Source organism: Egretta garzetta, unplaced genomic scaffold (assembly GCF_000687185.1).
Source record: "Egretta garzetta isolate BGI_Z169 unplaced genomic scaffold, ASM68718v1 scaffold467, whole genome shotgun sequence".
NCBI classification, from domain to species: Eukaryota; Metazoa; Chordata; class Aves; order Pelecaniformes; family Ardeidae; genus Egretta; species Egretta garzetta.
This window is the reverse complement of record NW_009260196.1, coordinates 2,001,243-2,028,605: the sequence shown is the minus strand read 5'-3', so window position 1 is coordinate 2,028,605 and position 27,363 is coordinate 2,001,243. Positions and strand designations below refer to the sequence as shown.

Here is a 27,363-nt window from a genome sequence, read left to right as displayed (position 1 = left end):
ATAACAATTGAGATGCTTTAATGAACTCTTTTAATCCTGAAGCTATCTGCGTGTTTTACTCCACTAAAAATAAAACAAGGCATTTGTCCATTCTTACCGTAAGCTTCCCGAAAGTGAATGTGCAGGCAGAAGATGATTCAAAGATAATCCTGTGCCTGTTTCCTTGTCCCTTCTCAGTTACTTTGCAAGATTAATTTTTATTAGCACTTCGTTTCTCTCTCTCCCTTCAAGTTACCAAGGGTTTGTCAGCAATCAGGTATCAGTGGCAATCGTGGAATGGGGTGTTGCCTGAGGGGCCAAGTGTCAGCAGCCAAATGTGTTTTGCAGCACAGATGGCTGATTTTGTGTTGTCTTGCTGTATGATTTTTTTGATCCTGTGTGGATGCCACCCTGATGGTGCCAAGCCTGGTCCGAGGCAGAGTAGGGGATGGCAGCTTTTTAGCCTGTAGCTAAATGTGGTAGCGAATGGGAACGGGTGCTGAAAGTCTGTGATGAACGGGAATGACTTGCGACGGGATTTCTCTATGGATGGGGCAGATGAGCAGGATGAGTTACTTTTGGATCTCTTTCAACTCTGTCAGATAGAATTTTGCCTCCGACTTGATACTGCTGTGCCTGTGCAGCACTTGGTAAGCATGCAAAATCCTGGTACATTTGAGCGGCAGCTATGCCCGAGTGATGAAGAGGGCCCTCTCTGAAGGCACTGGTGCATGCAGTGAACTTAATTCAATGGTTCCAGTCAGTTCACTGCACGCTACAAATACTGGCTTCTGTATTGTGTACAGAAGCCTCAAAAGATTGTCATGAAAGGTTGCTAGTCAAGGCAAATGGCAAACAAGTGAATTCTGAGGCATGCCAATAAAGAAAAATGGATATTTTATTTGCTTTGGCAGTATAATTATGCTGCTTTTAGCAACATCACTGCAAGGACTGAGGGTGACCATTTTTTGCTAGCCTACTCCCTTAGATACTTTGGAGCCCACAAGCACCTGTTGAAACTGAATTTTTTGAAACAGCGGACGGGTGTCAACAAGTTTTTAAGGTCCTCTGGAATGCAGGGCAGAGGGGGAGGAAGCGATTAAAATGGTGCATGGCACTCAGCCTGGAGTTTACATCTGCTGTGAAACTGGGAGTAATGCAGATTAAATCATTAAACTGATTGAAAGAGAAGAAGTAGGCTTTATTCTAAACATGCGTTAATATAATGTGTTTTCTGAGCAAATATTCTTCTGTGGAGCGTAATCAATTACCAAATCACACATGTACGACCTCTGCATTAGAAATAGCCTTACTGCTAAAATAAAGGAAGTATCACTGTTTATCTCGTTAACTTTCTTTCCTGCAGCCGGCCCGAGTCATGTGTCGCTTGGATTTGACTGTGGCAGGGATGTGATAGCATTTTGCCGTTGAGATTACAGTATCAAAGGCTAAGTTACTAATTTCTGAGTCTCATCCAAAGCAGTTGATGTTGTTATAGTAGATCATCTCACCTGCGTTATCATGGAATTGGAAAGAATGAGGGGGGGGAAAAAAAAAAGAAAAAGGAAGTCAAAATGCTGATTTTAACTCCGTGAAAGATGTACTGGTGGGATGGGATCAAGCTTCGCTCCTCTGAGCTGGCTGTCTATGCTCCTTATGCAGTCTGATGAGAAGCTAGCACATCACAGTGTGGTGCATTGTATCTGTGAGGTAGACAGAACAGTTGAAAACTAATTTTGGAACGCCCATCTTTTTTTTTTTTTTTTTTTTTTTTTTTTTTTTGAGATTCATGGGGCAGAGCTCAGTTTCTAGATAGTTCATTTGAAATGAAATATTAATTATGACTGATATTTTAATGGCTGTTTGATAATTTCTACTTTGAACATGCCAAAGAAGGAATTGTGCATTATATGTTGTATAGTAATAATTGCTAGGATGCAATATAATTTCTCTAATTAGCTGGATTTTTTAAAAATATGAATTGTACTCCATGGCTAACATAGTTCGGTGTGTCTGTCTTAGAGCCCAGAACCTGCATGTGAGGTTATGGCAGTATCTTTGAAGAGAGCTGACAGAGCTGTATGCTGGAGAAATCTGGAGCTGTGTCTGTCTGGCTCAACAAGCATAAGTGCATAACTTAACTGATTGTCAAAACAGTGAAAGATTATTTATAGAGGGAAGTCACCGACTCAATTTCCTATCAGTGAAAAGTCACTATCCATTTTTTTTCAGGTGGAAAAAATCCGCAAGTGGTTTTAAGCACTGCTTAGACAAATCACTGATACTCTTTAACTTCAGGGACACCAGGTGTTCCTCTTGCAGTTTAAAAACACTTTGAGAACCTTCATAACCATGTGTGCATGAGCTTATCTCATGTTGCAGCCTGTATACGGGGGTCTTATCTTTTGTGCAGTTACTCTTTCCAGAGCTTATTCTGATAATTTTTTAAATGCAAAGATTTTTATTCTTTTTTTCTGGATTTTTTTATTAAAAAAAAAAATTCAACAGAGGAGAAAAAAACCACAGCCAATCCAGACCATAAGCAAGTGGAAAGTTTCACGATAAAAGGGGAAAGTATCTTGTAAAGGAGGATGGGATAGTCTTGAAACAGAGCATACCTGGAAGCTGTCCCTCCTTTGAGGCTGAATAAACGAAACTCAGCAGTATACAGGGGGCCTGAACTGGCAGATTTTGTACTAGGATTCTGTGATTGTAGCTCACAAATGGTATTCTTATATGCATGGCTAAGGTACAACTGCTTCTGCCAATTTCCTGCTCCAAATCTTTTGCTGGTTTTGGAGTCACTTTACAAATGACTGGAAGGAACAGGTTTTATTTCTTCACATCCCTTCATATGGAAGATGACTTGTTGCAGAATAGAACAGAACTATGCATCATTAAACCGGAGCGTTTGTTACTAGCACCTCTTGGTCAGTATATCAACAACTGTAAACAGCTTTTAAAGGAATCATTATGTTCACCTCTGGGCCAAAAATGATGTTTCAACAAATGTCAACTGCTGACTAAGTTGGGCTTATGTAATTTGATTTTTTTTTTCAATGCTTTTCTAATGCTTTAAAAAAAAAACACCAAAGAAACCCAAACCCTTCTGGTATTTCTTGAGTGGCCTCCAACTTCAAAGCAAACTTCCTAAAAAGAGAAGGTGAGCTTTGTGCAAATTGGAAACAGCGTCAGCTGTCAGCAGGTGACTTTGCAGTGGCCTAGACTACTTGTCATGCAGAGATATTTTTTCAAAGATCTGCCATGAGCCTCAGCTGAAGGACAGCCCATTTGCTGGTAAGGCAGAGGTTCAGCTCAGGTGGGACCAGAGCTAACCCAGTTCAGTTTCTACATCCAGCTTCTTTGAACATTTCTAGTTTTTGTGTTGTGGTTTTAAGTGTTTTGCATGAGATGAAATGTATACCAATTCTTCCTCTTCTCTGTGTGCTTTCTCTTACTTTGGAGTCTTTTTTTTTTTTTTTTTTTTTTTTTTTTTTTTTTTTTTATTGCCACATATCATAAGAGTTCCAAGCTGCTTGCAGTAAAAGCCATGTTTCTGAACGTCAGTTTTGGTATTGCTCATGAGTGGTGAACTAGGAGACCTTCAAATCGATTTTCATGAAAATTCTCCATGAAGAGGTGCAGGTCATTAATACATAGTAGTCTTTTACCTGGAGTTGCTGCTTAATGAAGAGAAAAATGGAGAAAAACTTCATGTCAAAGCTTACAGCAAAACCATGCATTCAAAATAATTCTCTTTGGAAACGTTTTAAACAGTATTTATTGCTTTGATGTTGCCTTGATCATATTTTAATGCTTAATTAAAAATAAAACTCCAAGCATCTGAAATTATATTGTACCTTAGAGCTCAAAGAGAGTAGTTTTGGTTTTAAGTATTTTTTTGCTCAGACAAAAGAAAAGAAAATGTCAGGCTATTTGATGTTGTGTCATACTAGAGGAGTACGCTGTTGGCACTGATGTCTGTGATGTTGGTTTCCATGAGAATACTGATGTGAATGAAGATTACTTATGAGAATAAGGGCATGAAAGAGAAGGTCCACAGGCTCCAAGAAAAAGTTAGTAAAATAAATCTGTAATTGCGGGTAGAATCTGCAGAGGTTTCTCAGTGTATCAGCTCAGTTTAACAGAAAGCTAGACAGAAGGGGAAGATGGTGCTCTTGTTCCTTAAGGATTTCTTAGGCCCGTGCTATCAGGTTCCCCATCTGCACTGAATGTGATGAATGGCAAGGGCCCGCAGCAGCTGGATGCCGTCTCTTTGAGCTGCCAGCCTGTTCTGCACAAACTGCAGCACGTCCCTCATGGTCGGTGTCCACAGTGAAGAGTATGAAAAAGCTTTGTGTTTCTCTCTCTTACCTTGTTTTTTCCTTCTCTCTCTCTTTCCTGCGTTCTTCATCAATGATGTTGATGAATAATTCTTTTTCCACGCAAGTATGCAACAGAATCAAATTCTGAAGTTGTTGAAAACCTGCAGGTGACACTTCAGCTTTAGCTACTGCAGCAGTTGCTTTAAGGGTAGGTGTTAATGAAAGGAAGCAATGCTGATGGTATAATTTACATTTCCTCTGGGCAAGGTACGCAGTGCTCTTCCAACCGTTATACGATTGCTTTTACCTATGTGGTACACTTAGGTCTGGCTACTGCAGTATCTCACCTGGTCCTTCGGATAATGGACAACTCTTTGAAAATACATAAAAATAGTGGCATAGCCTGGATGCTTTGCTGATATCTGATAACTTTTGCTTTTCTTTTTAGAGTATATGTTTTTTTCGCTTTCCAATGGTGCCAGTGTCAAGATAAAGCCGGTGCGTTAACTGTTACTGCAACAGTGAAAATGGGTGTGGAGAAGGCAGGCTGCAAAAAACTGTTGGTTGTTTGGTTTTCAGACTGTGAAGGAGGATGGCATTTCTGCTGGTGAAATTGAGGACACCTGTTCCCTGGACAAAAGATGGAAGCCACTGGCTCTTTGTGTTCAGGGCAGGGGATAATCATTGTTGATGCAAACCAGGCTGAAGTCAATGAGTCATTACCAATCCCATGAGGATCTTAGTCCTGTTAGGAAGCATTATTTAAGCAGCCTATCCTACAATATAGCAGAACAGAAAATACTCTAAGAATTCTCCATTGTTTTACTTTTTATAATTGTAAGTACTTGTTCAAGACTTGAACATTGACCCGGAGGCTTCTGGTCTGTCCCTCGTGGACAGGGCTGTGAGTATAAGCAGGCACTGCAGCAGCTGGCACTCATAACTGTGCTTGGCAGTCTCAGCAGAAAGGAGAAGGAATGTGAATGAGCTAAGACAGTGAGTGAAGAGCTTTCTTGCTGGGGATGAAGCACCTTGCAGATGGGTTTCAGGTGTGCTGCTATGGCAGCTGCTTCTTTCTGGACCTGCAAACTGTCAAGTTCAAAGAAGTGCTGTTAAACATTGGTTTTGAGTCACTGTTTTGGTGCTTGGCCCGACAGGATGCATGTTGAGAGTGCAAGTAAATGCTTTTCTGTAATTCATCTTTTTGGCTGATTTGCAGCCCCCTTGTTGCTGTTGCTGAGCCAACAACTTTTAAGAACCCCAAAGTGTTTATTTTTTTGGTTAATTCCGTTTCTCATGAAAGTACTAGGAAAGTATTATGAGGAGAGGACTAACCTACATGCATGCACAGTGCTAAAACAAACGGAGGAAAACTTGGTACAGGTAGAAGGTAAGTCTAAAAATGCACAAATAAGACTTGCAAGTGACAAATTATCAAAATTCTTTGTAACAGAGCATCAGTGATGTAGCACTGGCAGATTGTCTCAGTCATTTTGTATATAAATATAATGTGCTTCTTAAACTTTTTTTTTTAAATTTTTCAGGGACCTGAGCTGATGAATAAATACGTTGGTGAATCTGAAAGAGCAGTGAGAGAGGTGAGAAAGGACGAGCTATATTAATGTTATATGTTAAGCTTTCTTGGCATTCAAATTCTTCTCTGCTTATAATGTAAACTTTAAACTTCCCAAAAACTCTCCTTCTGGTTTAAGTTTATAAAAAAAAAAAAAAAAAAACAAAAAAAAAAACAAAAGGAAAAAAAAAACCCACCCACAAAAACCAGAAGGGATATTTTGTGTTGTTTAGCTTCCTCCTGCATTGGCCTAGTGATGCATGTCAAATTTGGGATCCGGTAGCAGCTTTTACTATAAGCCTGCATCACACAGTATCATGAATAACTTCTGAAAGGTCTGTTTTTTAAAAAAGAAAATACAAGGCTTATGTCTGTTCTGTGATGCTCTGTAGCTTTTGAGGTGTGCAGGGGGTGATAGCATTCTGTAAAAATTTTCCATCCCTTAAAACTGAGTGTATCATTGTTGTTTTTCTAGATCTTCAGGAAAGCCAGAGCGGTGTCTCCTTCAATTCTTTTCTTTGATGAAATAGATGCCTTGGCAGTTGAAAGAGGAAAGTAAGTAATCCTGTTACAAAAATCACAGACGTTATGTTCTGATAAATTACTCTTACATTGTGCAATCACAAGTGTATTACCTTTCTAGAATTATTTTATTAAATACATTAATTCCACATGCAGAAGGATAGCATTTGTGTCTTCTACTCAAGCGCATTTAACTTGGCATAAACAGGTAAGCTGGTGGAGTTCCTTTCTCATCTCTAGCAGGAATGATTCTACTGGTTCTCATGCCCTTTGGCTCTTTTCTGTGGTTTTAGCTTGCGTTTATTTCCAGTAACTAACTCCTTTCTTTTCCCAGGGTTGTTGCACTAGCCTAATACAGTGTCTCCATCAAGCAAACAATATGATCATATGTTATATAACACTGGAATATCCAAGGAGACCACTCATATGCCTAAATTTATACTTACATTTAAACGTTCTGCCAGGCTGGGAAAAACTTCATGAAAAGATTTGGGAGCACTTAGATCCTTTCATGTGTGACATTAAAAAGGAATTATTGTGCAAGCAGCTAACAATGTTTTTTTTCACATCCTGCTTTCTGATGATTCTGAGAGATGTTTAGCTCTTGTTTGAAGGAGGATTATAGCAGGTTTCAGTTGCTACTATAGTATTAAAGATTGTAAGTGGTCTGTCTTGGGGGATACCTTCTTATAAAATACTGCTACTTGTTGTGAGGAAGTACTTGTTTTGTTTTGCATGAAATGTGATCAAATATGTGCATATAGAAAGTATTTGTCCCGTTTAAAGGTGCATCACAACTTCATTATTTTTCTGGGAAAGAAGCTATCTTGGCATCCATACAGCAAAAGGGCCATTTGTATCTGCAGGCAAGGATAAAAGGTGTCATCGTGACATTTCAGAGACACAGACACATTGTTTATGTTACAAGAGGTGGCATCACGTGCAGCATAGAGCTGCTCTGTGAAACTGCTAAGAAATGAACGCATTTTCTGTTGAAAATGCAAAACCTGACAGAAGTCATCTTCATCAGCATCCCTCTCATGTGCAATGTATGCAACTGGGAAATTTGTAAACGTCCTAGAAATGCCAGCCACCCTGTGGTACACACTGAAACACCTGCCTGCTTATCATGATAGAGAGGTTGCAAAAACGCGTGCTGGAATGAAGCTGATGGGAGGGGGAATATTTCCCCCTGCTGCAATTCTTAATGTGTTTAGCTTTCACCCACACCACTTCATCAAGGTAAATCCTTTTGGAAGAATAAGCCGTAGTATGTTTTAATCAGCCTTTTCACCCAGTGCCCTAGAGGTGTTGGGTTTGTTTGTTTGTTTGCTTTATTCTTTTAGGAGTAAACAACCCAATTTTACCTTACCTGGAACTGTCTGTGGGGGGTAGTAGGCCTGGCACAGCTTGCTGAAGAATGTGGTATGACCCGCTGCAGTCGTGTTGTGCTGGAGACATCTGGTTTTGGAGCTTTAAAAAGAACAGGGTGGGACACACAAATATTTCGTTGTCAAATCTGAACCAGATGGGAGGTAAAATATGTAGCAGAGTTCTCATAAAATTCATCTGAAATTAAATGGTGTAGGAAACCAGACAAGGCACTTATTAGAAATGGCCTTTTTTTACAGGCTGACTTTGCACAGTAGGAATTTGCAAATGCATTAGAGATGCTAACGATTTGTGGCCTCTGGAGATCCATTTCTTGTACTATTACTAACCATACTGAAGTTTTCAAGGAAACACCTGTTTATATTGTCTCCCTGTTCCCTCTGTTGGTTGAATTAGTTTTCTCTGTCTTGGCAGTGAAAAACACTGTGATACAGCTTTGCAAAAGTTTTCCCTCTCAGTTTAAATCCTTGTTAGGATTCTGTGGGCTTTGTGCAGAATGAGCTGTATCCCAAATCTCCCGGGTAGGTAAACCTCTCCTGATCCTAACAGGATGTGTCCAGAGATACAGAGAACCCTAAACTGTTAAGTTCTGAGAGTAGTTTTTGCATGGTTCAGATCTGAAATACAGATGTGAAATAACATTGAGTAATGACTTAATGCTTTCTCTCTTCAAAGAACTTTGCCAAGTATTCATTAACCCATTGTTATTTGTTTAGATTTGGCTAAAGCTTGTGGGTTTAAAACACAAATGTTTTGCTCCCAACCTTCTGTAGAGATGACTCAACAATCCCTTCTCATCAGCAGGCACATATGAACTAATAGACTTTGTAATTAATTATAATACAGGTAGGTCAAGAAAGCAAAGGGATTTTCTTGTTTGCACCATTCAATGTAATGTCTCCTTTGCATCATGCAGTGGAGTCTCTGTCACTGCACAAGCCATTTACTCCACGGCAAACACTGTAGCTGCATTCAGATATGCCACAGTGTTTTATTATAATTCCTATGCCATAACTCCTTAATTGTAAAACTAACACTCTACCTAATGTAACTGTCTCATGTTGTCATTTTGTTTTACTTTGTGTTTTTACTTGTTTGCATTTATTAGTTACAAGAAATAATACTTTGAAGTCAGCAAAAATTATATTAATTGACGTTGTTCAGCATCAAAATGTATTATTTCTGAAAAGAGTATTTCTTATCCAGCCTGCTTAGAAGTTCCATATGCTTTGTCTCTATGGAATAAGCTCCTGGGTTTTTCGTCTTGTCTGTCCACACCACCCTCCCAATTATGCATGCTTGATTATGCATGTAGGGAACAAACTAATACTAATGCATATGTACCAGCCTCAATGAGAATTTACAAAAGTATAATCCTTCACCTATGAAGAAAAATATTCCAGTGTAAGGAGCAGTTGCTTGATAGAGAAGTCTGAAGATCCTTCATGCAAGAAGATGAGAGGGTGATTCTGAATGGACTTGAGTTTCCAATGTGGTAGTGAGGACAGATAAAGATAACTTGATCTGTATACATGTCTGCATTTTGTTCTGTTGTGCTGCACTTCTTGTTCTCTTGGTAGATTTTTTTTCTCTCTGTCTGGTTTATGGCAAGATGTTAGAAGTAGTTTAGAGTGAACTGAAGATAAGAAATAAGGAGCTGAATGGACTGACTATAAAGGAAAAGGGAGGCATTCACTATAACTGATTCTAAAGAATAGATGATAAACCTGTGGAAGAAAAGGTGGTAGATAATTAGATATGTCACAATGAGTTTTGAGTAGGAAAAACTTCTGCAAATCAGAAAGGCTTTTAGTAGGGAATTCTCCTTCACTGGGAACTAGTCATATGGGAGAAGGTCCAGTAACCTACCACCTGACATCTGTAAAACAAAATTGACATTTCGTGGATTAACGTGCAGCAAGGACTGGTCCTGCAGTGGGAGAGATGAACTACATGATGCACGGAGCCTTTTCCACTGCTCTCTGGTTCTAATTGGCGTTTGCTCCCACAAGTGGATTATGACTTTTTTTTTTTTTTTTCCCTCCTTACTTTTGAAAGATGTTGTTATGACTTTTTGTAGGAGAGACTGCGCTGAAGTGAGACCCACAGGACTGGTCCAGATACAGCAGCTCATGAGGAGGAAAGTTTGCCTCGCAATAATTCCTTGCCCAGACAAAGCTTGAGAGGCTTTACAAATTGCACAGCTGCAAAGAGTTATGGGTATTTGTTATCCCTTGGTATCCTGACCATGTAAAACTTAATTCTTCTGGCCATTAGAGGCTGCCAGGAGGGAAATGGCTTGGTAATTAGACTTGAAAGTGATGAATGAACGTGGTTCTGTGTAAATGCAGCACAGACGGTCTGTTTGCGGAACTTAAGAAATCTATGTGCTTTGGAAATGGGACATTGTTTATATAAGTAGGATTTTTAGGATTTTTGGGCAAGAGACATATTTGTTCCTTTTCTTGTTTTTCAGAAGCAAAGCATTTTCCCCTTTAACTGCAAATCTTTGTAATGTAAGATGGGAAATGTTGTAGACTGATGTGAAAGACAGTGATAAATTCCATTTTCAAAGGAAAAAAAAAAAAGACAGTCAAGGGACAAAATCAGTGCCTTGCATTTGACTTGTGGAGGCCAAAACAAGTTGCTAGGTGAATAATGCTGACCTTTTCAGACTGAGGGTAGAAGTGATAAAGCAAAGGGACTTTGGTACCAATCCCCTGAAACTACAGTATGATGATGCTTTTCCGGGGAGGTATGTTATCCTCTGTGCTGGGGGAAAGGATATGTACATTTCTAAGCCACAATTCAAAATGCTCAGAACCTTTGAAAGATGTACTATTTTCACTTCAGTATTAAAATATTTTCGGTCTTAACTTTTGATGCCCTCAGCCTTCTAAATGAAGCTGTGAAGAACAGCAGCTTCTCTTCTGTACTGTGCCACCTCTGCTTTTAACAAAAACTCTGATAAATCTTCTGTTTTTAAACCAAGTTGTCTGTCTTTCTGCAATATTTTAGCGCATTTATACTGTTTAGCACATACTACACTGTACACTTGAATATACCGTTGCATTTTTGTATCTGTGCAAATTCCCTGGTGTAATTGGCAGCCTCTGTGATGAAGGAGGTCTGTGTATAGCGTCCTAGAAATGAAACCTACGGACTGGACCCTGCAGGGACAGAGCAAAGTGGCATTAGGGTAGGATAGAGGTTCTCGGCAGAAAACCACCTTGCACAGGGTAAATTACCAGTAGTAGAGCTGGAGGAGCTATTGTCACCCTAATACTAGGCATGCAAAGGCAAAAGAGAGCGAACAAAGAACACATGGAAGAAATGGAGTTTCCCTGTGCCATACTTGTTTTGTGAGGGACCCGATTCCTAGGCAAGGAGCTTGGCGTTTCTGGCTTATGTCGGTACTGGTTGTCCCTGAATTGGGGAACATCAGCTGATTCCCTGCAGTATCTGAGCTGTGTTTGGCTGTGATTGATAGAGAACTGAGGCATTCAAAACTTCTGTGACTGTTGTCTGAATTCTTTAAAGTTTTGGAATTTGGTATCCAAATAGAAATATTGTCGGTGAAAAAAAGCTGTATGGCCAGGGCCAGCTTTCTATTTTAGGCCTAGCAAGGAACTGTGAAAAAGTAAAGCTTTGAAATGATTTAATCATGCAGTAAAGCTTGTAACTTGTTTTGGAATAGCAATTTTAACAAATAGCATTACCCATAAGTTGTGTGTATATACAATAAATGTCTGCAATTCCTTTGATTTTAAAACAAACACGTTAACACTTCTTGTGTAGCAAGAATCCTTTATCACAATGTGTTTTAAATCTGTCTGTCTTCCTTTTTGTTTAAAAGCCCAATAATTTGTAACTTTGCCAGCCTGTATTATAATTTGGACATTTGAAGTCAGTAGCAACTTTCATTGGCATCAGTAGAAGCTGGACAGGATCTGTAAACCCTTTTCTTGCAGTCATTCAAGTGCATGGATAAATGTACAGGGTTTAGAGGGCCCAACGAAGTCTGTTAATGTAGGTAAGCCTGTTCTGCAGTGTTTGGGAGTGCTGTGGCAAAATTGACCCGGAGCAAGATGCTTCAGCCAAAGACATGAATTTGAACCTCTGTCTGGATTGCTGCCAGAGGCTCAGTTGAAACAGATACCAGGATTAGAGGGATCAGAAGTGGGCAAACGTGGTGACCACTTCAATTCCCGGTATGGCGTTGGCTATGGAAAAAGGTCAGCTTACCCACACTAAATGGGCCCAAGCAGGCTAGAACTGCCTGCGGGGTTGGGACTGTAACGATTGAAGGCCTTTAATACAAGGGGAACATAGCTGTAATTAAAACTTATAAATGAAACTTATTCCAGATGAGAGTGAACCTCTTATACTTAAATATTGTTGTAATGAAACGAAATCCAGTCTAGGTAGTTACTTCTAGGTCTGTAATACTTCCAACTTAAACTGTACTTGCTTCCCTGGTAGACATGATTGATTACGGTTTTCAACTTGATTAACTTCCAGGAATGTGCAGAGGAGAAATGCTGAGGAAAACAGAAAGAAAGGAAATGGGAAATTTACTGTGCATCAGGTGTGTGTTTGGGATTGTTTTGGTTTGTTTGGTTTTTTGTGTTTTTTTGTTTTTTTTAAAAAAGGCAACATCAGCGTTAGCAGAATAGGAGAACTCCTGACGTTAGCATCCTTCCTGTTTCAGCTAGACGGTGCCAAGGCCAGATGAAACCAAGGTGTAACATCCGTCTTTCATGGACATGTGTCTGAAATTAGTTGCAGGCAGATGTAAATGGATGATGGATCACCACCTAGGTACTTAAGGATTTGGAGATGTGCTTGGGGAAAGCCCTCTGGAAGAAAGCCTGTTGATTCCAAACCTGTCTCAAACTGGCTCCTTTCTTCCTTTCTTCTCCTTTCATTGAGTTTCATTTTTCTGGGCCTACTTCACTAACTTCTGGAAGCTGCAATAATAAGAAATTTGGGAAAATGGAAGAGGCTGGTTGCCTGACTGTGGAGGATAATTAGGATGTTTCTGCTGTGATCTGTAGGCCATTTGTTTCAAAGTCACCTTCTAACAGCTGAGCACTGGTTACTGTTTCCACCGAGCTCATCTTCTGGTTTTAGGAAGCTTGCTTAGAAGTTGGAGGACACTCAAGTAGTCTTAGGAGCTCTTTTATTTTGCTATGCTTTTCTAATGTCACAAATTATGTGAACTGCACTTAATGTATAGACAGTTGGCAAAACACCGTTTTGACCTGGGGGTGACCATAAAGCGAAATGTTCTACCCAGTCTCTCAGTTTCCCAGACTTCCCCAGGTTTCCTCTGGAGATTTCCCTTCTGTTGTACTTGAATTTTGCTGTTGAGGAAACAGGGAAGATGTGAAACTGTATAGTGGGTAGTAGCTGATACAGGTGTGTACAGAATACAACGGTGTCTAATTGTAGGGTGCTGATGGAGGGAAAAGTTTAGGGTTACCTTCTTTCAGAGTTTTGCTGATGACACAGGCAGGAAAATTCCCTGCTATGGGCTATGTTTCTTATCTGAGCACTGAAGAAGTTGGTTTGTTTTGTTTCGTTTTTTTAATGAATAGCCAAAATATTTAATAACATACAAGATTTGCATGCTGTATATCTCTCCTAGGCTTTTTAATAACACACAAGCCTGTAGTATCTGCAACAGTCTGAATTAATAATATGCATTGAAGCTGTACCATATATGTGCCAGAAGTTAATTCGGCCCAGTGTTTTAATAATGACCGCTTAGGCCTAGGTGTGCTTATTATGCCTTTTTGTTTTATGAAATATATCTTTTGTTGTGAGTGCATGTCCATCAAGGAATCAGTTAGTAGTTGTGGCTGACAGTTTTGCAGGAGAAAACAGGAATCGTGCTTGGAAGCAGGAATAAGTACGTGATGTAAAAGGCGGTGTGATTTTGAGCGGGAGATGGAAAACTGCTACAGGGAAAACAGTGATATTGTGCTGCTTTATGTAAACGTGTGTGTCTCTATAAACCTAGTATATTTAGTAAAGTTTGGGTTTCGAAGCCCCAGTAGCATTCAAGGGAAACAAAGTTCAAAGCTAACATGAGGGCCCGCTCTGTTACCTTTAGATAGGAGAATATTCTGACTGAACTAATATTTCAGCAGGGTATATCTGTGTGGAAGAGCCTGCTTTTTCTAACTGGCATGGCAGTGTCCATTCTGCTGGACAAAATGCCCCACTGATAGAATTTTTGGGTGAAATTTGCTATCTGGGAAGATACTGCGGTTATTATTTTTCTGGTAATGCTATTGGAGTAGATTCCCCCCCCCAGTGCTGTGGAAAACCTTGAGCTGCCAAAGCTGTATTTCACCAGAGTTTGTGAGGGAAGGAAATAAAACAGTGTGACAGTTAATTACGATCACGGCAGTTGGACTGAAAAGACGGGCTTGGCAGGTGCTCCTTGCTGACAGGTTACCCCTGCAAAGCCCTGACAGAAATGTCAGACTCAATAAAAATCCTTCAGACTGTGCGAGCGAGGCGACTCTCGCGTGGGAGTGTGCTGGCAGGGGGCTTTGGTATTTCAGGAACCTTTTACCTCGGTGGTTTGTGGAGAGTCCTGCCAGAAAGGTCTGTTTCAACCTATATTAATTTTTTGATACCGACCATTTTGTCATGTCAATGAGTTTTACATTTGTTTTTGTATGGAATTATTTCCAGAGATTCCAGTGAAAGAATTATTTGAGGTGATATCACGTCCACAAGTATTTTTAAAGCCCGTGAGTTTTGATTATGATTGCAATTCTTTTGTTGGGGGGGGGGAATAATAAAGACAGCTTTTATCTGTATGTAAATCTTGCCTGATAACGACATTTTGGAAAAGAAGGTGGGCTGTACTTCCTTCTCACAAAACCTGCATTATAGATTTCAGCTGCGATGAGGTTAATCCCTCTGCAGTAATTTATCCTGGATACTTCTCCTGAGGTCTGCCTCTTCGACCTCACAGGTCTGCCTGAGGTAGGGTCATCTGTGCAGAAATGGGGCTGTTCAGGAGAGGGGCCCTCCCAGACTTCCTTCTGGATTTGTAGCTTCACAGTTGCTGTGAATTTAAGAGTGCTCAAACTGTTATTGTGTGAATATTTCCTCCATTTCCATGTCTATAGTTCAGCACCGTAACTAAATTAAGGTCCCGATTCTGAAGCTAATGTCTTCAGACAGGCTTCAATGCCATTGAAGTCAGTGGTGGGATGGAGAGTCGCTGGTTCTCCTTTACAGGATTTAATGGTGTTTGAGACATAAATATGTTTTCCAATGAAAATGACATCTGGTGTTCTGAAAAAACATTCACTCCATTGGCTTTGGAAGTGTTCTAGCTTGTCAGATGATGCGCGTGTGCGTTTGCATTAGCTCACAGTGGTGTGATGCTTACCAAGTTTCATCATGAGGTAAAACCATAATGACTGCGTTCTCAGACCGTTCTTAGTTTTCAAATATTAAAAAATTTGATAGATAACGGAGGGGGGAGAAGAAAAGGAAGTTAAATTAGTAAAATTGTATAAAACTAAGTCAGTTGCTGTCAAAAAAATGCCTATAGCAAGAGGAATAACAGGTTTAAATCTGGTGATTTCATACATCTGGTGATTTCATACATCTGGTTATGTCTGGAAACAAAATCTCCTTGGCTTGAAGAACTGTATAAAGTAGTGAACTGTGTCTACTCCTTGATGCAGTGACAGAATCAGGTTACAGGTATGAGGGTGGCTTAGGATGCTTAAAGGACAATGTCTGTGCCCACTGAGATCTGAATCCAGCTGGTTAAAACAGTCACTGGATAAGCCAAAGGAGAGAAGAAAAAGAAAAGGTGTGCTATGGAGAGCTTTCACCTGCTATACTGAATTTGGAGCTGGGGCTCAGAGTCTTCCAGTTCCATCAGACAAGGCTAGAATTAATTCAGATTAATTATGAGGCTTTCGTACACTGTAGAATGCATGTTTTCTTCTGGCAAAATATGTGTTGGAAGTGCCTTTAGCTAAAATAAAATACCAATAACAGGTTTTGTTTTCCATATTCACTTTCAGTAGTCTGCTTTAACCCATGGATCGTCTTACCTGACAGGCTTTTGCAATTCAGGAAGCTTCTCTGATGGTCAAGTGAAGTGCCTGGGCAGGAGCACGTGTGTGCTTGGTCTGAGACTGGTGGGACGCTTGCAGGATTAGCTGAAATACCACATGGGGAGGATATCTGGCTCTAACTAATGTAATAAAGTAGTAAGCAAAGACATTTTTTACCTTTAAAACTCCTTCACTGAGGATTTTAAAGAAAGAGGGGTTGGCAAAAACATTAAAATAACACATAGCCTATAGCCTGATGTATTTCATTAAGGCAACACAAGAGATTACTTGAAATTCTGAGGCCCTTCTGGAGCAGCCAGGCTCCTTTTTGCTCACACGTTTTTTATTTTGAAGTTTGAGGTATTTCTAGTTAGGGCACGGCTCTTGCATGCACGCACCCGTGCACACATGGCCCTGCGTGCATTATGTGAGGGGCTTAATTCTGACTGCCTGGATTTGCAGGCGGCGTGTTGACAGGAAATTAGTTTGTACCAGGACGTGCCTTTTGAGGACTATTTCCATGCAGTTGTGATGATGACATCAACGTGTGGAGGGTGGGACGGGGGGGCCAAAGACAGCCCCTTGGCTGGAAGTTGGTTTTGGCAGTGCCTCCGTGGGACTGGAGGGTTAATCATAATTTGTTTCTTTGGCTGCCGTTTGCGTCAAAAGTCCGGGCAGCCTTAATGAACGTTGCCTGTGTTAATTTGAAACCCTTGCTGGGAAATCATGGGAAAATGGAAAAATGCATACTTGCATGTCACCCTTCAGATTAACAGCTTAGGCAGCACTAGAGCTCTTGGAGCGCATGGCGTGGCTCCGATGCAACTCTGAGCAGCTGGTAAAGAGATCTCTTGCTGTAAACCTGCGCGGGCCTGTGATTTTTTTTTTTCTTTTTTTTTTAATAGGGTATCCTGTTAAGCCAAAAGCTGTTAAGCCAAAATTTGCAGTAGACTCTGTGCTAAAAATGGTGCATCAGATGACAGCTTAGTGAACTACGTAAATAAAAGCACTGAAACTGGCAATTCCTGGTGTCATAGGTCCCAGACACCTCTTCATTTGATACTGTTTTTATTATTGGTAGTTCTTGTGTGCGTGATTTTAACTTTTTTTTTTTTTTACTCCAGTTATAACAGATAATAATAAACCCCCTGATAATGCACTGGTATCCCCTTCATTGTTTGACCAGTGCTATGCCATCAGTGATTGCTTAACTGCAGTTTTCTGATTATGCCCTAATTGCATGAAAGCCTTTGCAGTGTACATTCCCCTGTAACAGTGGGGTTTTCTTTAGAATAAACACTTCTTCGATTTTTTTTTTTTTTTTTCAGTCTGAAGCTCATAAGAGAAATGCTTACACTGAGGAGAGATGTAATATCCGTTCTAGCCACCTCTCTTTAAAACCAAATATTTCTTTGTTTCTGTAAAAAAAAAAAAAAAAAAAAAAGTTTAGCATCTACCCCGAAGTCTTCTAGCTTCAGACCATCTCATACAATGTTAACATTTTGGTCCCAGTCTTACAATTATTTTTTTTTTTCCTTTGCTTAGCTTTTTCTTGTGTGCAGTCTATTGGGTATAAAGTCAAGTAAATGTGAAACTTATGCAAGATGGGGGGCCTGAATCCCTACTGAGACTAGTTTATGTTACAAAGTTGATTTTAATTTCCTTTAAGCTCTGTGTCCTTCGAAAAGCATTTACTATCCTTGTCCAACACCTGAAGTGTTTTATCATGTTCAGCCCTCTATAAGTCAATGGGACCGTGACCCATGGGTATGATAGAAATGCTCTAATATCACTTGGGAATTTCTAACGCGACTGCAGCAAACTGAAAAGCTGGCGACTGGCTAACCCGAGTCCCTTCTTTAATATTTCTTAGCAACCTAAGTATTCTGTTAGCCAACATTTATTACAGCTCCTCGAAGATACTTTCCAGGCTAGGTCTGATAACTGTTTTGCACTGGAAGATTACAGAACCAGTTGTAGAATCGAGAAGTTAGAGAATTCATTTGGAGGAGATCTGTACACCAGCGATGGAGTCGTTACTGTTGCTTTGGCCCTGGGGCATTTCGGAAGAAGGTGCTTGCAGGCCTGCTGGTGGTGGATGGCAGTGCTGCAGCAATATGCGTGCGTAATAGCGATGCAACTATATGTGTGCATTCTCTATCTGTTGGAAACAATTGGAGCACTTGTATTTTAAAATATAATTTTTCTTTTTGGAAACTAGTCTTTGGGAGGATAATTGTACTGGGTTTGTGAGTATAGGTGCCCGTATATCTGTGTAAACATTTAAGAGTACTTTGGAAAAGGACTTTCAAAAAATGAGATTAAAAAGTTATCTTAATCCTATCTAGATCTGGGGTGATAGTAGAAAAATGTACGTTGCAGGAAGAAACCTGGCCTTGTTTTAAGTGTCGGACTTCTTGCTTCTTAGTATGAAGTTAGAGGGATCCAGAAGAATGGAAGAGATTAATTTTTTAAAATTGTACTGAAAAGGGCCTGTTTAAGAGTAGAGAAATGAAGCCCGTCCGTGTGCAGCGGAGCGGGGAACAGCCCTGGAAGAGCAGTCCCGTTGGTGAGGGAAGGTGTAGGTGAGTGCGTGCCATCCACTAGAGAAGGTTGTGTCAAAACCAGCAAGGCTTTTGGCATGTGCCAAGAGCAGGGCTCTTGGTTTCTGGCAAAGGAGGATAAAACCCCCATGTTGTCGGTGCTATCTGGCCATCCCCAGCTGCTTTCCCCAGCCTGCTTCAGTTTCCCTGCCCCTGCTCAGCAGAGGCAACTTTTGGGACAAGCTGCTGCCTGCGCTCACCCCAGCCCCCCGGTATGGATATAGAGCTGGGTGCTACAAGGAATACATGTACATAACTTGTGTATACAGTTATCTGTGTATGGTCCTAGTATCACCTAGGTCTAGTATCCTTTCAAAAATAAAAAAATTCTATGGCTTGCAGTCACCTTATTTTTTTTAATGATGTTTCAGAAATAAAACCTCTTCATGCAGAATTAGAATGGTGTTATAAAGAACTCAACTGTTCATGAGATGTATTATTTATCACAACATACGTGCTTGGTCTCTTGATTTGATTTATGCAATGTCTTCCTTTTTGGCATTCTTTGTTACAAGTGTAAATATATGCACACATGCGCATGTACTTACGTGTCAAAGAATTGTCTAGGGAGAAGATGGTACATCATCTGGTTATTCTTTTTGAAATAGTAGAAGCTTTAATGAAAATAATAGTTTATTCCTGTAATGCTTTTTGTTACATATAATTAAGCAATTTGAGCAAACTTTCCATAAACTTCAAGGTTACCAGAGTGAATTCCAAACTAAAAAAATAAATGCCTAGAATAGTTTATGCCTTGTGTGTTTAGGTTTTTTACATATTGGTGATTTCAAAACTGGAGTTTTCCGTTTCTCAGTCTTAGGGGTTTTTTTTCCTGGCATCTGGAAAATCAGCAGAGTTAAAAAAGACTGACAGTGCTATTATGAGGCAGTTGGTCAATGCTGTTTATTCTCATTTGATGAGGAGAACATAAAAATGTAGAGCAACTCTGCAAAATACATAACTACCTAGTTTTTTTTTTTATACTGCATAGAGTGGTGTAAGCACTTACTTGGATGGTGCTAAAAAAGAAAGTTTGTCTGACTAGTAAAGAAGCTGCATTAATTCAGTTATCTTAAAAATGTTTATTCCAGACATCCACATTGTGTTAAATTCTTTACCACCTACATAGCAAGGTAGGAAGTAAAAAACCCCTCAGTTGCTTTGCTGAAAAACAAGAAACCTTTTGAAGGACTAATTCACCAATTTGCTTTTACTCAGTTCATATGACTGATACTGTTTCAGGCATTGAAGGTGCAAATAGAAATCAAAGAATTAAGGTAAAAAATGGATCCCTGTAAATTGAAAGGAACAGTATATTCTTTCCTTTCTCCAGTATTCTAGGAAGGGAAAGCTAATGCTGTGACTTTTTTTTTTTTTTTTTTCTTTTTCCCCCTTTAAATCAGCTCTTCAGGTGCTGGAAATGTAGCAGACCGTGTCTTGGCTCAGTTGTTAACGGAAATGGATGGGATAGAACAGCTGAAGGACGTGACAATTTTGGCAGCTACAAACAGACCAGACATGATAGACAAGGTACGAATAGATGCACTGTCATATATCCTGTTCTCTTGAGAAGAGCAGATTTTGGAATAATTCCATTCTCTTTTATTCTCCAAACTTTTGTCTAATCAATTTAGGAGTTTGAAAATGAAGACAAGGCAAGGGAAAGGATTATTTATTTCCTTTGTTGTTTGTTTTTTCCCCCCTCTCCAGAATTTTTAACAGAAACAAAATGTTTTGTGATAGTCTTAAGTATCTGTTTCCTAGAAGAAATTTTCCTAAAATCAAGCTCACTGAACTTGTGCAACAACATTTCTCTCAGACTGCTTCTGTGGCTTCTGCTTCTGTTGCGTTTGTTTATGCAGGAGTTTGCTGGAGTTTGTTGGTTTCATTAGTTACTTCCTTTCGAAAGATTAAATATCTCCTCAGTGCCATTAGCCTGCTGCCAGCAATATGGTTTCCAACTGTAAACAGTGCAATTTCTCCTTAGATCCTGCGGCAGCTGTGCTGGAGCGACCAGGACATTGCAAGTTTGTAAAAATGGGAGGGTTGTAATGCTTACTGCAGAAACCTCTGAACACAAAACCAACCCAGCGGCCCTCTAGAAAATCTGCTTTAAAACAGTCTGCCAGTGCTGTGTCTTCTCACAGCTAAGTGCAGTAGATGGAGCAGTCTGAAGTCATTTCCTTTAAGATACGTTTTATAGTGTTGGTAATGTTCTTTATTCCACAACTTTTCACCTTCACATTCATTAATTTGATGACAAGCTAATGAAATTTATTTTTCCTGATCTTTTCTAGGGTTTCTTGTAAGTTTCTTAAATATTTTTAATGTTAATGTTCTCCCATTTTAAGCTGTTTATGGAGTAGTCTTTTCTGTTTGTCTTGGAGCACTCAGACACAAAATACATATGAAGTGCGCACTTTTAAAGTCAGGTTCATATACGCATGAAGTCTTGAGGAAAAAAACTTGTATTTTCGCTCCGGAATGGAGCCTCTTCCCTTTTGAACTGAAGGAAGCCACACAGCTGATGGTATCCTGATGAAGGCTTGCTTGGAGCTTCCTGTATACACTCATGCGTTGGCAGGCACACTACCTGTGTGCCTGCTGTGGCAAAGTAGAGCTAGCAAAGAGTTTTCAGTAAAAGATGATAAAACTCATCAGTGAAAAAATATGCGTGTTGAAATTTTCATTGTTGTCAAATTGATTTCAGGTTTTGTTTGGTGACTATTCTTTGGGGTCAGACCTGTTTGTTGAACAGAAAGGAAATTTCCTTTTGGGTCAGTTCAACACTGTGCTATCTCCATCACCACCTGGGAATTCAGTTCTCTGTCATCCTCTCTTTTGCTGGATTTCTCTTGGGCCCATAGTGAATGCTGTTTTCTTGTATTTTAGTTTGTATTTGAAATATTGGCATACTGGGACAGCAGGTATTTGAAATATTGGCAATATTGGGACAGTACTACCATGTGTTAAGGGTGCCACCCTGCAATATTGAGAACTTTTTGATAGAACCTAAGTTACTAGATATGTGCCAACTGTACCTGCACACTGATGCAAATGCAGACCTCTTAGCCTGGGACTGAAAGTTTTAATTTTAACGTGGTGGGTAAAAAATTTGACATCTTTTGTGCATCTGAAATTAATGGGGGTGGTGAACTTTTAAGAACTGACAGCACAGTTGTGTTTAGATAACATATCTTATGCATTCTTTCCCCAAGTAAAGCTGATAGTCTTGACTCTAAATGTAAAGATAAGGAAAAAGTTGCACGAGACAGTGCCCCTACAGTAGCAAGCTGTGTGATTACAGGAATTTTATTAGCAAGAAACCATGAGTAGATATTTTTGATATTTATTTAAAATTGTTTTTACCAAGATTTAATGGGGAGGGGGGGGGGGAAAGTTCTGGTAACTTTGTAGAAAGCATTCATTTACAGAATAGCAGATCAAAATTTCACCAGTCTGGAGGAAGGGGGATTTAAAACTGATTTAAAGGGACTGGAGAATCACATTTGAGTGGGTATTGCTCACATCATGCTTAATCCAGACTTGACAGGCTATACCAGGCCACCCATCTTCTCCTGGGTCTATGCAATTTTTGCAGTGCACAAGTTGTACTTTGTTTTACCTGGAAGAAAGACGATTGGCACCAGAAAGTATTTATATTGTAAACTTTACTTAATGGGAAATCTTTCAGGGTGAGCTTCTAGTTTACTTTGTGATCGGTGATCCCTTTGAAAAGGAAATGTTTTGTTAAATCAATTTAATATTTTATGTAGAAATATCAGTTCAGTTATGTATTGCAATAATGTGTCCTGTTTCATAGGGTTATGATGACTATACAGTAATTTTTAATGCATGAACTTTACATATGGTATAAGAGGACAAGGCAGTCTGTGTTCTCTACTTCTAGGGACTGCGAATATGTCTGGTATACTTTCTCTGACTATCTTTTTTTAGCTTTTCAAACCAAGAAACCCTTGAAGGAATGCACACTTTGTAGTTTTTGTATTATAAGCTTACAAAATTGGTAATAATCCATTCAGCATCTTCATTTACGTTGCTGCTTCTTAACTGACAAATGTGAGATGATTAATCTTTTGTAATTTGAAAACAGCATGTGGGAATATCAAATGTAAGGGTATTCCCTTGGGCCCAGCGCAGACTTCATCGTCCCTGCAAACACTACTGTGTGTTGCTTTCGGGTAGTGAATAGATTTTGAGTCAGACTTTATGAAGTTATGTTTAATGGTAAACTTGTTCCGACTTGTTACAAATGTCTATTAATAAGGTAATTTCTCTAAGGTGTCATGATTGTATTGAAATAGTATTCCAACTTTGTGTCCTGTGTTTGTAGCGCTTAGCTACTTTGCATCCCATTCATGTGATGCTGGAAATACTTTGGGATAGTTTCTGTTTTTCATAACAAAACAAAACAGCACATACTGTTTTCAGCCATGGATGATACAGAAAGTGATTTCTCTTGGAAGGAAAATATTCTGGAACAAGATGTTCTGAACATTCTTTGAAAGTGATGCAGAAACAAAACACTCTGAGTCAGTAATAGTAGTAAAATCTTCCCTTTTATTCTTCATTCTGTAAGTAGAATTGATGAGCAATAATTGGAATAATGCTTTTTGCTTTTGGTGACTTACCCACTCAGGAGTGATTTTTTTTTTTTTTAATTTTTTTTTATACCTAAAATATTTTGCAGTAACTTCATGGGGCTGCTTACGATTCAAAGCTTGTCTGTATTTTCCCGTTTAATAGTTGGCCTAACAAGAGAGATCACTCATTCCCACAAACCTTGCATAAAATATTTTGAACACTGTGTATAATTTGCTTAGCTTGAAATTAAATGTTCTATTCAGACATATATGTAGACAAGTTTTCAGGTGTAGTCTGACAGATTTCCGTGGGAGAAAACCTAGACCAACTCATCAGGATTTGTGTGTCCTTTTTTTTTTTCTTTTGCAGTGGAACCTGTTTTCCTAGCCTTTTAGTACTGGGCTTATTTCTTGGGTGAGAAGGATGAATTGCTATCATCACCTGCCCATGCAGATATCCTTTTTTTTTTTTTTTTTTTTTTTTTCTTAAGCAGTGCCTCAATGTCCATTAGCAAGGGTACAGTGAAGGGAGAGAGAGACTGTCAGATCCCCAGGGACCTTGGTGAATGTTTTAGCACAGGAAGCAAGATGCATGTTGCTGTGGCATCAGATAGTTTTACCTCCTGCTGGGTCAAATTTGAATGTCAAACACATTAGCTGTGATGTAAAACACGAGGCGCTGAGTGAAGCGATGGCTTGTGGTATGGGATGACATCCTGGTGCTCCTGACAGCTTCACTTCTCCTTATCGTGGGGTGCAGAAAAGATGTATCCTCAAATATGCTATTTGCATAAGAATGACAGGATGTGATAGGACAAATGAAGATTAACGAGATGCTGTGCTGTCAGCGTTGCCCATTGTCTCTAGATTGATGATGGTCTGGGTTTTGTCCGTGTTCATGGGCTTCAGTGTAGTTTAAACCAGAAACTATCCTGGTACGTTGAATACTGAAGAGCTGAATCTTTATGAATGCTTTGTTCATACAGGAGGGCTTGGCTCCCAATTCCAAATAATCTTGCGTTGGTATAAGAACATGTGTTCTGCGTATTGTGCCAATGCAGAGGATTTTTGCTGCCTCCTTTTGCATATTTATTTTGCTTTTTAAAAACTTCCTGCTCACTAGCCTTCCTCCTCTCTTCCCTCACCTGCAAGTTTTGCTGTTTGTTAGATAAGCTCTGTTGGCTTCAGTGTGTTAACCACTGGGTTTGAATTCAGCTTATTTAGTTTAAGAACCACATGGGTACTACTGAGTTGTCTGTTCTGCTTACGTGAACAAAATAAAACTGCAGCCTGTATTCTTCCTAGCAACTGCCAAGCATGAGGAAAGGGAATAAAACTCCCTTCCCCCATGGTTCATTTAGATTTTTGACGAGTCTTTTGGGCAGAGAAGTCAAACACAGAGGTTCATCAAGTTGATCTGACCCTCGGAATGTTGATTGCTGTGTAGTTATGGGACAATCTTAATTTAAAGTGGCTTGTTTTGATAAAAACAAAAAAATGCATGATAGAGCCATTTGGCAGAATCAATGAAGAAATTGTAATTTCTTGCCTGCAGCAAAAGTAAATAATCTTTCCTCTTTAAAAACATCAAAGTTCTGTCTTTCTGAAGGCTTATGGAAGAGATTCCAATATTTAGGTTTGCAGTTTGGCAAGTTAAAAGGAATAGGAAAGAATCTTCCATATTTTTTCATTGTTGTCTGGAAAATGTGTATGTGCTGTTATAAAGCAGGTGATGCTACAAGCATATTTAGCAGTCGGATGCGGTGGCAGAAACTTAACTCACTACCACATAATGTATTTTCCTATTTACATATTTGCCTATTTGTGATTTCCGTTTTGGTCAGATGTATCTTATTAAAGGTTCTTCCTATGTTACAGCTTTGACTTGGTAGGATTTCAGTTTTCCCAAATATAGTGTGGGACTGTAGAGTTAGAAGCCACATAATCCATCGCTCATGTGCTATGTTTCCCTCTGTGACACCCCTCTCCCCCCCGCCACCATTTGATCAAAGATTGTAAAATACTCTAGGTTGGAAGGGGCCTCTGGGGGTCTTCTGGTCCAGCCTCCTGCTTGAGCAGGGCCAGCTTCAGTGTTAGGTGAGGTTGCTCAAGGATGGTCGAGGAGAGTTTTCAGTTTTTCCAAGGATGGAGATTTCACAGCCTTTGGGCACCTGCTGCACTGTTTGACCACCTTCACCAGGAAGACTCTTTTTCCCTTCTGTCTAACAGTCTGGCTTGCTCTAACTTGTGCCTGCTGCGTACCTCTGAGAAGTGCCTGGCTCTGTCTTCTTAACAAGCCATCCCCACTGCTCCCGGCTGCTTGAGGTACGGAGTTCACTGCTCTGTGTGAACACAGATAGAGTTGTACATGGATCTGTGAAGGAGAACTTTGAAATTTTTTTTTTCTGTCCATAGTACTCAAGTGGCAATCCCCCTAATCAAGCCGTGCCTGAAAGAAGGCCCCATCTATGCTAAACTGCCTTAGGACTCTGGAGGAGAAAATATGAATATCTTGCTTTTCATTCTGTTCTGCACTGGATTTGGCTCGAGGAATGAGCAGTCAAGTGTCCCTTAGCCTTGCAGTGATACAACATAAGCAGAGTCCCAGGGAGGGAGGGGGGATATGTCTCCAGCTGTCATTTCTCAGTATTGCTTCTGTGCAGATTTCATCTAGGTCTGGAAGACAGGGGGCACAAGACTGGGTGCTTTTTAGGAGATGGTGCTGGTACACTTACTGCTTGCCAAAGTATTTTATGACAGTTAAGTAAATTAGTACTAAGTAAACACTAGTCAGAGTGAAATCTTTTTACATTCTTAATTTGACACTGCTAGGTTACTGGAAATGAAGTCCAGCCTCGGGACCGGTAGAGATAACTAACGAGTAAGTTGCTAAACTGCTTTCCCTGCCTGATATCATGTTGCTGAAATCAGTCTTCATTTGTAGGTGGGCTTTGTAGGCATCATGAGAATAGAACAGGTGGGAAAGTATTTCAGAGTAGGAATCAAAGTACATAAATGCAATCACTGCGTCTCTCCACACTGCTTTTTTTTTATTATTTTTTTACTTTAAATGCTGAAATGCCCCTCTGCTTGTCAAAGGGCACTCCTCATATTCTTGTAAAGCCCTGGGATTAAAAATAGAGAGCGAGATTTTTTGGGTGTCCTTTTCAGTCAGCCAGCACCGAGAGTACTTACATCATTTTGCCCAGGTGCAAGTGTGGTTCTTTGAAATAACAGAAGTAGTGGGATTTCTTTTGAAGACAAGACTTTTCTGGAGCATATAATAAATTTTCAGAAAATGAAGCTTTAGGGAAAAATGATATCAAACTACATGCCATTGAAAAGAGGATCTAAAATAGTTTCACAATCTTGGCACCGTCACATTTTCCATCAATTGGTTTTCTCTGGTATGTGTTTGGGTTTTTACCCTTAATCTTGTTAAACTTGCAACTCTGTCTGGGGCAAAGAGATGCTCTGGAAAGGAGCTGTTTCTCAAAGGTCCAATTTTGCCTTTATTAATATCAGATGCTTACACTTTAGGGTGATGAAGAGCTTACTAAGTTGATATTAAAAAAAAAAAGAAGAGTGAAAGAGTGCATGAAATTATTCCAAAGTTGTCACACATTCTTTTCACCTGCCAAACTGAAATGACTATGCAGACACAGCTGATGAGCACTGCTGTTTACTGGCCAAGGCTTCCAAATTGATAATTTGAGGCTGGATTGTGAACCGTAGCGAACCCGTAGTCCCTAAAGAGCCTGACCACTCTCTGAATGCAGAGGTAGTTTCTGTGTCCATGCGCATATATATGAAGTTTCTCTTTAAGTCAAGAACTAGGTTTTAAGATTCACCTGAATCTCTCTCTCCCCCCACCCCTCCTTCCTCACTGATGAAAACTTTGTTTTCTCATGAGTACAGCAAATAAAATATTTCCAGGTGTGCAAAAGTGATTTTTGTTTCTAACTATTCGATTGTCAGAATGTGGAGGGCTGAGTAGTAAATCAGCCTTAAGGCTGCTACGGCTTTAAAAAACAAAATCTTAGTGGTGACAGCTGAAGAGCACGGTGACTTTCTCACTCAAGATTTATGACTTGCCTGAAAAGAAGTGTTGGAGGGAAAACTTGCTGGGCTGCATATTTTCTCCTTTAACAGATACACTGTAGGGCCAGGATAAGTTGGCTTTATTTTGTCTGTGAAAACATACATCCAAACAGTGTATGTAAAAATATAATAGTTTTACTTCAAATAGAACAGAAAAATAAATAC

General features: G+C 39.7%; 1 protein-coding gene across 1 annotated transcript in view; it reads left to right on the top strand.

Annotated features, from left to right (window-relative positions):
* Window positions 1–27,363, top strand: part of SPATA5 (spermatogenesis associated 5) — a 200,415-nt gene that overhangs the window by 40,725 nt on the left and 132,327 nt on the right. Inside the window, exons 11-13 of the mRNA XM_035897605.1 lie at window positions 5,849–5,902; window positions 6,353–6,432; window positions 19,897–20,023. Coding sequence (XP_035753498.1) covers window positions 5,849–5,902; window positions 6,353–6,432; window positions 19,897–20,023 — 261 coding nt within the window. The remainder of the gene's footprint in view (window positions 1–5,848; window positions 5,903–6,352; window positions 6,433–19,896; window positions 20,024–27,363) is intronic.